The 13510-nt window shown below is 39.4% G+C and overlaps 1 protein-coding gene across 1 annotated transcript in view; it reads left to right on the forward strand.

Moving 5' to 3' along the window:
* The first annotated feature begins 6787 nt into the window (after window positions 1-6787).
* Window positions 6788-13510, forward strand: part of UBE2N (ubiquitin conjugating enzyme E2 N) — a 28525-nt gene continuing 21802 nt past the window's right edge. Inside the window, exon 1 of the mRNA XM_016157625.2 lies at window positions 6788-6928. Coding sequence (XP_016013111.1) covers window positions 6899-6928 — 30 coding nt within the window. The 5' untranslated portion in view covers window positions 6788-6898. The remainder of the gene's footprint in view (window positions 6929-13510) is intronic.

The raw sequence follows: 13510 nt of genomic DNA on the forward strand, positions 1-13510 counted from the left end.
TGTATAGCTCTTAGTGGTCCAGCATAATGGTAGGGAGGAAGTACAGTATAGAGCTTAACAAGTGGATTCTGATAATCTCTCTGCCTAAATTTGAATCTTGACTCCCTTACTCCCTAACTATGTTATTTGGGACAATTTATTTACTTAAAATTTTTGAGTCTCAATTTATTCGTTGGGATTCAAAAATTCTACTTTATAGAATTGTCGACTGCATTAAATAACAAGGTAAGTAGAATGCTTAGAAAAGAACCTGATATGTAGTAAACAATGAATGCTAGAATAATTGTACCTTGTAGGTGCTTAATAAATACTTGAGTAATACATTTTATGAGTATCTTGCCCAAGGAGATTATTTATTCCTTAGGTATTAAAATATAATCCTTTCCTTTTGCTTGTCAGGAATAATCTGATAAATGTAATTAAATATAAAATAAATGAATTGTCGAAAGTGGAGAGTAATGATTTCTAGTTTTAAGTTGGTATATCACGTACAGTCTCAGCAGAAAACAAATGACATACTCCGAATTGGTATAATTCCAGGAGGATTTATTTACAGAGGGATTCTTTACAGAGGTGTGAGTAGAATCAGAAGGAGTAGTAGTTGTAATATAACCTGGGCTTGGTAGCACCGGCTGTTCCTTCCAGGCCAAAAGGGACAAAGATAGGGAGCAGTTGCTGGACCCCAGAAGGAGAGAATCCTATAGTTGGCTATTTCGAGGGGAACAGTGGTCTTCTATTGAAGGGCATAGCCAGCCTGAGGTGACATTGCCAGGAGAATCCCTGAGTAATAATTACTTGGCCTCCCTATCCTTCCCCTCCTCAGTCCCCTGCAGGGGATCTTCATGCCTAAATCAAACAGAAAGCAGAGGGCAAGGGAGTCCCCTATGCAGTGTAGGTCATTCAGGTCAACTTCTTAGGCAGACAGCAGGGTGGACAAGCTAAGAATAGATCTGGAAGAACGAAAGAGATAACTGGCACCATGTCAGAATAAATGTCATTAGCATGGCTTTTGTGTTGTGACTGGAAAGCTAGAGATTGGTGCAGAATCCAATTGTATTTCATTTAAATAGAAGCAGTGTGACCCATACTGATAGAATGTGAAAATAATTCTGAGTAGGTTCAAGAAGCAAATAACTTTATTGAATATGTTGATAAGTCAAATAGTGAAACAACCTGGGTAGGAGGTTGTTTCACTAAGAATTAGGTAATTTGTGTAACTTGAATTCAGGTGATATGGCCAGTGAGACCACCCCACTCGGAGGGCATGAGCTTGAAATTCTTACTGGTGCAGCTTCTCCATCCAGGTCATGCAGCTGATGATCCTGGAAGTCCACACTTTCGGACCTTACCTTTGCAACCAGCCTACAAGGCACCCCCAAATTGCTTGTGCGAGTTACCCCGCACCACTTTGGGGTTGCTTAATTGTTTTGTTAGGTGTAAATAACTTTGAATTCTGCAAAGATTTGTAATTAAGTGTAGAAATGATTAAGTAAATCAAACCTACCTAGTAATACTATTTTCCAGTTGGGTTTGAGACTATAACACACTCAAAAACATGTATATTCTATGTTTATGTTTAAGTATTTGGAATATATTGGAGAATTTGGACTATTAAATTTGCTTTATGACTTTTTAGATTAGCTTTGTGATTCTAATTTTAAAAAACTTTTTATGACAGAAAATTTCAAATACACATAAAATTTTACACGTAAAATACACATAAAATTTCAAATACACATAAAATTAAAAAGAATAGTACCCATGATTCAGCTTTAAGAATTATCAGCTCATGCCCAATTTTGTTACATCTATATTCCTACCATGTCTTTCTCCTATATTGTTTTGAAGCAACTTTCAGGTAGCCTCTAATTTCATCTATAAATATCTTAGTAAGAAATGCTAAAAGATATAGACTCCTTTTTTTCTGACGTAACCACAGTATCATTACACAACTGAAAAATTCGACAATGATTATTTAATAACATTAAATATCTAGTCAACATGCAATTTGCCAAATAGTTCATAAATGCCATATTTTCATTTAGTTTGCTCGTTTGAGTCAGGATCCAAATTAAATCCACGCCTTTCAGTTGCTTAATATCACTTTTAATTCTCATTAGTTTATAAATCCCTCCTCTATTTGCCTCTTTCTTTTCTTCCTTGCATGTATTTCTTAAAGAAATGAGTTTGGATTTTCACAGTCTGGACTTTGCTGAGGATGTTCTTGGAGCAAACTTTAATATGTTCTCTAGTCCCTTGTGTTTTCTATAAATTATAATTCCAATTTGAACGTGTCATTAAGTAACTGATTTAGACTAGTGATTCTATATTGATGGGGTATAAAAGAATTGCATTGGATTTGGAAGTAGGATTTAAATATTTAATAGAGGCTCACTTTATTTAAATCTTTTTAATTTATAAGAATTATTAGACACTTGGAAATATTTATCCATCAGAAAATTGAAGGGCTGGAAAAGAAAATTGAATATTATGTTTATAAGTGCAATTAAAAATACTTAAATGTATTTGATTTACTTTTATGAAAGATTAATTTTAAGAGTTTAAAATAATTGGTGGCACCAAATGGGCTGCATAGCAGGAGGTGAACAGCAAGTGAAGCTTCATCTGTATCTGTGGCATCTCCCCAGCGCTAGCTGATATCACCGCCTCAGCACCACCTCAGATCATCAGGCATTAGATTCTCATTGGAGCACCAGTCCTGATGCAAAAAAGTTTGGGGCCACTGTTCTACAGAATGCCTTCAGTGGCATGTAAAGACTCCGTGAGTTATATAACATTAAAAAATGCTTTATAAAGCATAACAAAGGTAAGCCCTATTACTCTGATTCTCCTGGGTCTCATCTTTCTCCAGGCCTTCCACCTCAAGACAGTAGATAACCTAACACAGATCCTTTCTTACATTCTGGTGTTGCGTTGGTTAACCGTTTACAAGTGCTCAGCTATTCACACTGAAATCACAAATATGAGGCAGCAGGTGTTTTTGTCTTCTCTTTTAAATCAGTGTGCAGTCTTTTCTTCCTCCCCCACCCACTTCCTCCCTGAGTCAGTGTCCATGAACCCTCTCTTCTCACAGATACTTCTATTTTAATCGCCCACAAAATAGTTTTCCTATGATGCAAGAAACAATAAGAGGACCTGCAAACAAATACTTGTGCCTAATGGCTATTGCTCACAAATTGACACAGGGCTTCTATTAAAGGTGACTGAGCTACCATTTTGAAAATTGATCTCCTTTATGTTGTCTCTGCAAAGCATGAGATAGTTTGTGAAATAAGCTCTGCTGCTCTCCAGGGAGTCAAGTTGAAAAGTTTAGGGATGAAAGTAAACATCTTGTGCCTTCTGTAAGTATTTATTTATGAATCATAAATTTGCATCAACCATTCTCAAACAGGTGTTTATTATCAGCCTGAAGTCATCGATTCATTCCTTTGACAAATATTTTTTTGGGAGCTCTCATGTAGCAGGCCCTGCGCTCAAGCCCCAGGGATACAGTGGTGCTCAAGATGGAAGAGTTCCATGACTCTGAAGAGCTTAGGTACAAAAATCCTTTTGCATCTGCTATTATAGGGCCAAAGTAGCAAACCTGGAATATAAAAACCCGGTAGGTGTGGGGAAGAAACAGGAGACAGTAAAATCATGTTCCAGGAGGTAAGAGATTTTTATAGAACAATATTCTTCTAATTCCTCCAACACAGCATTCTTGCTTTCTCTTTCCCTATATCATAATTAAAAGGCACTTGTAGTTTGAGTCCAGAAGGGGACTGGGAAAAAAACATGAATGAGAATGAGGCCTGACGAAGAGCCGAAGAAGATTGATTAGCTAAGAGTTCTGCTTAGCACTGTTCAGTCTAGTGAAAAGCTATATGGTCACTATAATTTATCAGTACCAAGGGCCAGCATCTTTTTGCTGAGTTTTGAGTGTATAATATCATTCTTGATCAGTGTTGAAAGAACCCTGAATACCTCTTAGACTGTTAGAATTGAATCGAATTCTTATTTTATGTTTTGAATAGGTAGCACATTCACAGATCAAAATCCAAAAGCTATAAGAATATAGAGTGAAAAGTCTTCCTTTTACTTCTGTTCTCCAGCTGCCCAACAACACTTCCCTGAAGAAATCGATTCAATTCGTTTTGTAGATATCCTTATATTATCTATATTTTATGGATATAGTAAGTAGGATTCTAAACTAGTTTTCTAAATTGAGAATAAACCTCATCTCAGCCCTGTGGCAACCTGTCCTTCTAGAATATATCCTGTTCTACAAGACTTTCACGAATCAGAAGTTCAGATTTTATTTTCCTGATGAGTATAGTGTGAGCTGTTCTCAAGGAAGAAGAGAGTGGGAAAAATAACTAGAAGAGACATGAAAATATACATTTTAAAGTGTTAATACTCTAACAGAATTTCATGCCATCAAACTCCTCTCTTCCAAACAAGGTTATACTGTCAAGTTTTAAAAATCTGGTTTCTTAAGGAAAACTATATCTGGTTCTGTCAAGATTATAAAATAATAGCCCTTGATAAATGCTATGTCATATTCTAAGTCAGCAGTCTCCTCCAACCTTTCTGGGACCAGGGACTTGTGCTCCTATGAGAATCTAATGCCTGATGATCTGAGGTGGAGCTGAGGTGGTGATGCTAGTGCTGGGGAGTGGCTGCAAATACAGATAAAGCTTCACTTGCTCACTGGCCGCTCACCTCCTGTTGTGGGTCTGCTTCCTAACAGGCCACAGACTGGTACCAGTCCAGGGCCCAGGGGCAGGGGACCCTTGTTCTAAGTTATGTACATCATTGAAACTTCCTAACAATCACAATAAAGTAAGTACATTTTATAGGTGAAAAAACAAAGGACAGACAAATCTTAAGTTTTCAAATCTAGGCTGGGGCTCTAAACCCCTCACTCACTATCTATTCTGATAGAGAATAGCCAAAAGAAGGCACGTCTCAACATATTTTGTTTCTACATTTGCTCTTGTTTATTCAAAAGCTTTCATTCTAAATTTTAGGATCCATCAAAATTACCCACGATGTTTAAATGCGATGTTTAAATGCAGATACCCAGGCCTTAGCACTAACCTGGAGACAGAATCTCTGGGGGAAAGGGCTTCAGGAATGCTTATAACCAGCATTTAGGATCACAGGCAGGTGATTCTCAAGCCAGTGGTTTTTAAGCATACAAATGTTGTACCTATGATGGCAGTTTGTTTCCCAAGTTGGCCACAAACATAGCTCCCATCAGCTTCTAGAATCTTGCCACTTCCCAAGAGGTGGAGTCCATGTCCTCTAACTTTGAAACTGGGTGGGCTCTTGTGACTTAGTTGACAAATAGATTATGGGGGGAGTGATGCTCTGAGACTTTCAAGGCTAGGCCAAAAAGATGATTCATTTTTGCTGTTGCTAGCTATAACACTCACTTTTGGAACACAGCCACCATGCAGTGAGGAAGCCCAAGCTGCCCCAGGGAGAGGCCCACTTGGAAAGGAACTAACAGCCAGTACCAACTTGCCAGCTACATGAGCCATCTCGCAAGTGGATCTGGCTTTAGTCAGGCTGCCCACACTGACGTAGCATGGAGCAGAGATGTGCCTTCCCTGCCAAGCCCTAACCAAATTGCAAATTCAAAAGCTAAATAAATGATTGTTGTTATTTTAAGCACTAAGTTTGAGGTGGTTTGTTAGGTGATAATAGATAACTGCCAACAGCACACTTCTAACCCATTATTCACTCTGCCTTTCTTCCTTTCAGTGTGAAGTCTCCTGGGCCCTCCCTAAAATACTCTAAAAGTATCCTTGTCCAACATCATTTACTCTCCCAAATTCTTCTAATCACAGAACTGCTCATTTCAGACTTCTAGTTGTTTGAAGTTCTCATTATTAACGCTGAAGCTTAGTTTCTCATCTAAAAAAGCACTGGTTAAAAGAAAGCCTACGTTATATGCTTCATAGTCCAGATAATCTATGCCATTATTTAACGTGTGCCAAGCACATGTTTTCTCTTAATATTCTTATTTTCTTGTATTCATATTCTTCAATTCTTTAATGCACCGGGCACCCGCACTCTAATCCTCCTTAGGCTCCCAGCACTCTAAGGGTAATCCCTGTCAGGGATTACTCTGAGCTCTCTAATCCTCTCGGTTTCAACCACTACGTCCAGGCGTTCAGAAGCCATTCTTGTCTGCCTTCACTATCTTCAAACCTTTTTCTTTTAGCCTAACACGAGTCTAAAGGGTGTGTCAAACAGGTCCGATTTCGGCAAAATTTAAACATTAAAACTCTGAATAACTTGGGGGACCCACAATTAGGAGCTTTGCTACCGAGTTTTGCTCTTCCCTTCCCTTTGAGAAAGGAGCCAGGGAATCATTGACAGCAATTCCCTGCAGTGCTAGCCCCCGCCGCGCGCACGGCAGGAACATTGAATGAACAAACGAACGGATGAATGGACTACGTCCGCGGCTGGGCCTCTGTTACGTCGCCACTGGCGCAGGCGTAATCGCGGTTTAGAGGCTGGCGGGGCACCGGCTGCCCAGTCCCACCCTAGCGAGGCAGGCTAGTTCACGAGCGCCGGAGCCCCGCTCCGCCCCGCGCCGCCCCGCGCCGCCCCCCGCCCCAAGACCCTCCCCCGCCGCGGCGCGTCACTTCCGCCACCTCTAGGCCGGGGTTGGGGTGGGGTGGTCCGGGGAGGGGACCAAGGCCAAAGGAAGCCAGCCGCAACCGAGCAGGGACTACATTTCCCAAGGGGCCTTCGGTGGCGGCGGTGGCGGCGGGAGCGGCGGGCGCGGCAACGTCCCCCGGAAGTGGAGCCCGGGACTTCCACTCGTGCGTGAGGCGAGCGGAGCCGGAGACGAAACCAGAGGCCGAAGTCGGGATCTGACAAGATGGCCGGGCTGCCCCGCAGGATCATCAAGGTAACCTCCCAGGCCGGCCTCTGGCTGCCTGCTCTGTTCTTGCCGGCTCAGTGGATGGGGCGGCGCGGCCCCTCGCTGCCTCCGGCCCGCGACCCGCGCTGGGAGGCCCGAGGCAACACTGAGAGGGTCTGGTCGCAGTGGCGAGGGAAGTCGGGCGCTGGGGAGGGGGCGCCGGGTAGACTTCCGGCCGCGGTGGGGCAGCTTGGTGGCGGGGACCAAGGGTTTCTAAGCGGCCCCTTGCGAGTGGGGGGCGCCTGGCCTGCGCCCTGGTGGAAGGTGGGGTTGCGGGGTTCTGGTCTTGGGCGAGGGCCTCCGCAGTCTTTCAGACCACCCCCGGGCGGAGGCCGCGGGCGCGCGGGAATCGCGGCAGGGCCCGGACTTTGGTCTGGGGTTGTTGCGGGACACGGCCCCTCGGTCGCGGTTCTCCCTCTCGGCCTGGGCGGGAGCGCACGGGGGAGGCAGCCCCAGATTCAGAATGAATGAACCGGGAAGGTGAGGCCAGGCCAGGCCTCGTTCCCCGCGAGGAGGCTCTGGGAGGGCCGCGGGTTTTGTGGCCGGTAGCACATGCTCGCCCCTGGCTGCGGGATCTGGGAAGGTGGGGGCCCCGAGTTCGACTGCTCTAGCTTCCGCTATCTCCTCTCCTTTAAATACATTTCCACTCGTTATCTCTGCGAAGTGATTTTACTGTGGTTTTCAAACTCTTTAAGAGCTGTTTCTGTTCGGAGGAAATAGTTTTTAGCGCAAGATTTGAGGGTAGGGCCCAGTGTGGAGGTCTTTATGAAATCTTTTGGCTTTCGATTTTATGAGCTTTAATTGTTGGCTATCCCTCGGCTCTTCATTAATACTACACTTTGATAAATATATATGGAACCATGAAAAATTTGGCATCTTGGTTTTGTAAATTCTTTGCATAACATCACATTCTCAGATCTGAAATGTTTCTTGTAATTCCCAAAACAAAACCTTGACATTTTTTGTCAGTTTTAATGCAGGAAATGAGTCGAATCTCCTTATTGCTTAATATGCAAGTTGAAGTGACTAAAGCCGCAGTGTCATTTTGCTTGATGTAACCTGGTGAATGTGTATTTACGCTAGTTTGTTTTAAAGTTTGGAGGACATGACGTACTAAGCAAAAGACCTGTTGAAGGATGATGTATGTATTGTGTAGTACTTCGTGCAATTTCAATTAAATATATCTGAGATGGGGGATGTGTCTGACCTAAAGGTACTTGATTCAGAGAAATAGGACGTTTTCTAAGGTAGAAATTCTTAGAAATAAGAGAAGTAGGACAGATTGTCATTATGCGCCGAAGGTTAATAATGTGAACCTTTATAACGTGAAATTTGTTGTACTGTATTATAAATTTGTCTTGGATTTTGTCCAAGGCAGTTTAATTGCTGTATGCGTTGGAGAGTCCTTACAGTGTGGTTTTAGTTATCATGCAGTCACATAGCTCCAATGGTCATGTTTATTGAGGCCCCAGTTGAAAATGAGTGGTGGAGGTTAGAACTGTCCACCAAATATTCTCGAATTATTACTTATTGTTATTCAGGTTATCGACTAAGTACATTATACACATGACATTCAAAATATTCTCCAGTATACATAATGAACTAAAGACTTAACATATATTTTTCCATTTTTGCTTGATGCTGGACCTCTCCTGCAGTAACATGAGAGCCTTGGATGGAAAAATAAATTCTGTGGAACCTTGCTTATAAACTTACAGAAATAATTTAAGGCTATAAGTTGAAGTCCTCATAATTCAAGTCATATGGCACACATCGTTTACACTAGGTATTTACATTATACCATTTAAACAAAAACAGCGATAACTCTTAATTAAAATTTTACAGTGTCTTGTTGATAGTGTCTAATGAAAGGTGCTATAATTTGGGTTTTACCTTGTAAAAATTAGATGTTTCTACTTTAATGTCATTAATAGCTTGAAAGAACTGTTTTCACTAGTCCCTGGGAAGGATTAAAAAGCAATGGTGTTTTTTTTACTAGTGTCCGTGCTTGTATCATGTAGGTTTTTCCATAATCAGTGAAAATGTATTTTTTCTTAGTGTCATACTTTAAACAAAAAGTTTGCCTCTTTGATAACTTCAGTACAAGATTCTTTGTGGAATATAATGGTGGTAGTGGTGGGTACCTCTGCCATTTTGAATGATAGGAACAAATCATCTTTCATTGGACATCTATTAATATGATGCTATCTATCTCAAAATGGTCATTATTTACATTTGCAGAATTCTTCAACCAATTGAAACCTGCAGGGATCTTGTGAAATAGACAGTGTGTTTTATAGAAACCCATTAAAATGACTTTTGTAGGGTCTTAAAACTGGCAAGAGGAAAAACTTGAATCTTGACTCAGTGTGACCTTCTCCTGCCTCTTGTTATGAAATGAAATAATGTATGTAAAAGTACCTTGAGACCTGTAAGTAACTATTTAAATATAAGATGTTTTTTGAATTACTGTTTACCCAGTTGGATTCTTGTTTCCAATCCAGTAGCACATTCTGTGGGCTCTACTTTCAAAATATATCCTAAATCAGACACATTTTCCCATTTCTCTGAAAGCATCGCTCAGCTCCATCATTTGTTGCCTGGCTTACTGTATTAGTCTCCTTTTAAGCAGCAGCTAGTATTACTTTTTAAAATATAGATTAAGTCACTCCCCTTCTCAGAACTCTACAGAGATTCTCCATCACACGTAAAATCCGCCCCCCACCCCCTCCAGCTACAAGGTCCTTCCTGTGACTGGGGTCTGCCTACCCCTGAGATTATCTCCTACACGTCTCTCCTGGAGTTGCTCCACTGCAGGCACACCGCTTGCTTTGCTGTATCCGGTACACTGGAACCTTGCTTATTCCATTCACAGGGCTTTCCTCCTGTTTATTGCATTGCTCATTTCTTGACCCACATGTCATATCCTCTGAAAGGTTTACTTTAAGGTTCCTAAAATAGTTTCTCTTTCCCTCTCCACCATTGTTTCTCTTTATCCCCACATTCCCCTCTCTCCTGGTTAGCACTTACCGCCACTCGAAGTTATGTTACTTACTTTTTGTCTCCACTCCCACTAGAGGCAGGGACTACTGGATGACTTGGGCATTGCTGTAATGCCTAGGCACTGAAATATTGATTGAATGAATGAATGCTCTTCAATCTCTTCACAGAAAAATTTTAGAGAAGTTATTCTGTATCATAATTTGACATTCATTTTTACTGCTTAGTAGATTCTATCTGAATAGATGTTGAGCAAAAAATCTCTAATACCACCTGTAAATTCATTAAAAAACAAATCAATCTTTTATTTTGTTGACTAGGAAACACATAGAGCACAACATTTGAAAGGTTCTAAAGGTTAGTCCATAGAGGAAAATTAAGATTCTCTCTTCTGCCCTTTAGCGTTCCTGTTCCCCTCCCTAGGCAACCATTATCTTTCTTGAGTATCCTTCAAGAAAAGCTATTGAGACTTAGTACATATATGTTAGGCTTGTTCCCCTCTTCATGCAAATACCTTGAGTTCCCCCAACCCCCAGTATATCTTCAAGGTGACTCATTTTTTGAAGGGCAGCTTTGTGGAACCTTGTGGTTAGATCTTAATTTAACTAATTGCTTTGATAACTTTTAGATTGTTCTCCAAACTTTGTTTACAAACCATGCTGTAATGAATAATTTTTCATATCGTAGTATTTTGCACATGTGTGTGTTTTGTTGAATGTTGGTAGTTCTGTGTTTAACCAGAAGTTTTTGAATTTTCTTTTTTCTCTCTTCCTTCCTGGGCCAAAGTTTCATTTTAAAAATTTTTTTAGGTGAGGTAACCCTTGGTTGACCTCACATATTGCAAGGATCTTGTCAGCTTATAATCTCTTATTTTTTTTTGTTCTTATTTTTATTTTTGACACCTGCAGCACCTGGTCTCCCATCCAAGTAATATTAACCAGGCCCGACTCTGCTTAGCTTCTGAGAGCAGACAGGATCGGGCTTGTTCAGGGTAGCACATGGCCTTAGATGCCAAAGTTTCTAAAAGTGGTTAAAGTCATATAGGTTAAAAGATACTTAAGATAAGATACTTCCTAATTCATCTGTCATAAAGAAGAACCAGAGTTATTTTGGGAACAAGATCTGTAATTTTGGCCTTGGTCAAAAACAAATTTATTTTAGCTGTACATGTTATATTGACAGAGTGACATTCCTTTAAGTCTTCTCAAAATTAATCATAAAACAATAATATATAGCCTTTGGAAACTGTAGTTAACTTACTCAAGGTGTTGGCTTATTTGATTATAATCTACTACCAAACCAACATTCTGAGATTAGAATTTCACCACTCTTTCCTTAAATTTACTTTTCTATTTGGTGAGGTTTAGTCTCAAAGTCTTAAAAACCTGATATGATCTGACTTTGCACTGAGGCTTGAGTTCTGTTTATTTTTTACTTTAATAATTTTGATTCTTAAAAATATAGATAGCATTTTTTTTTATATAAGTATATAAAAGCCACTTGTTTAATATGTATTCTAGTACACAAGGTAGTTTATAGTAAGAAAAATGTTTTGGAAAATTGAGCCTTTTTTAAGCTGTGAAAATCTTTGGCAGATAATGTTTTTATCCTCCCAGTTTAAAAAAAGTCATGAAAAACTAACCATGATGAAGATGAACTTATAAATTAAAATTAGAACATTGTTAGAAAACAATAAACTCATATAGTAGAAGCTTTACTAGGAACAGTGTGATTCTTAGCTCTTTTGGTCTCAGTTTGAAAATTTTCCAACCTTTCTAGGACATTAAACGATATTTTTTTGCATATGACTTCTGGGAAGTCAGGTTCTTGACAAGCTTATTTTGTGAATCCCCTTGGTCTCCATGGATTCTAGGTTAAGAATCCCTAGACAACTTTGATAATGATTAAACTTTCAGGCTATAAGTATATTATTTAATGTACTACCTAATGTTTTGATTATGAAATGTGGGCTTAATTGAAAATAAGTTAAAAATATAGTCAGTTGAGTGTTGTTTTTTAAACGACTCTGGGTCAAGCAATTTCTTCAGTCTAGATTGATCAACTCAGAATAGAAATTGAGTTTTGTCAGATTATCAAGCACTATCTGAGTATCCACCATACTAAATAATGACATCAGAAAAATTATACATTTGCTTTTTGGAAGTTCTGAGTTTTTTCACACTTGTGACAATTTACTTAATAGCCGTAGAGTTTTAAACAGTAAGGAACACAATCCTTTTCCTTTTCTCTTGAGTCTGTAGGCCAAAGAAGTTAGACCACTAGGATTCCTGACTTGCAAGTCAGTAATACCTTTGCTTTCTTTCTTATTCCAAGTAGTTTGGTTTATCAGTATGTAAACGGATTTAAGAAGAAAATAACTTATGCTACAGATTCAAATAGTGTGGATTCTTAACATTTTAAGTCTGCTGTCATGAGTTATGGATGCACATACGCACTGTAGAATAAATACCAGAAATGAGAAAATGAGGTTAGCACGCATGAGGAGTTTTGGACATAGCAGTTGTGGTCATCGTAGTTGTGATTTGTATACCTAATTATTATGTTATATAATTTTATTTTCTAAAAACAAAATAGATCTGAAAGTATAGTCTATGTAGTGCAATGCATTATCAAGAGATAAGAGGTTTTTTTTGGTATGAAAGATGAGTTGGATTGGAATAAGTTGGATTTTATTATACAGTTGAAATTTTCTTTGCAAATGTATATTTAAGGACATCAGCATGGGTATACAAATTAGGAAATGGACTAATAGGAAATCAATTAACATCAGCTAAAATGTTAGCAACTTTTAGAAACTTAGCAACTTTTATTTCTTTATAGTTTATACTAAGGAAAATGTTGTTCCTGTAAAGTTACTGTGTTTTCAGTGACTCTTAAGAATGGTTGGGATTTTCATCTTCTCCACCCCCTTACTATGGGGCAGGGGCAAAAGTGGCTTTAGTAAGCTAATAAGAGTCTAAGGCCAAACTTCTGTCTTTCATAACATTGTGATATGTCTGTCTATTATCCATTTATAAGATGGGTTTCAGTTCAATTAAATAGACACTTATTGAATGCGTAATATGTATGTATCACTAAGCCAGGTGAACAAGATAGGCATCCCTCTACTGGAAAACACAGTTGTGAAACAGGAAGTTACAGTAAGGTGTGTTGTCAAAGAAGACACGCATGGGATTTAAGGATGTCTAAGGATGAAGGAAAGGTACCTGTTGAGGAAGTATTTCTAAATTCAAAGAGAAGGAGGGAGAATGAGTTTTGGGCAAATGAAATAGCAGATATGAAAGCTGGTAGGAGAGAGAGAAAATGAATAAATATGGATGAGTATATATAAATGCATAGCATATTCCAGAAATCCAGAATGTGTGGTGCATAGTAGCTTTAATTATTAGGGTCCCATCAGGAATGAACTATTGTTTAACTACTAAGTTCATAGAGTTGGCATCAAGCATTGCTGGACAAATAAAGCATTGTTGCATTTTGAATTCTTAAATTCATACTTTAGTCTATGAATCATATTTACCAGAGTGTGGTGTGGCAACTATTCTTGGA

Source organism: Rousettus aegyptiacus, unplaced genomic scaffold (genome assembly GCF_014176215.1).
Source record: "Rousettus aegyptiacus isolate mRouAeg1 unplaced genomic scaffold, mRouAeg1.p scaffold_m13_p_2, whole genome shotgun sequence".
Classification (NCBI taxonomy): Eukaryota; Metazoa; Chordata; class Mammalia; order Chiroptera; family Pteropodidae; genus Rousettus; species Rousettus aegyptiacus.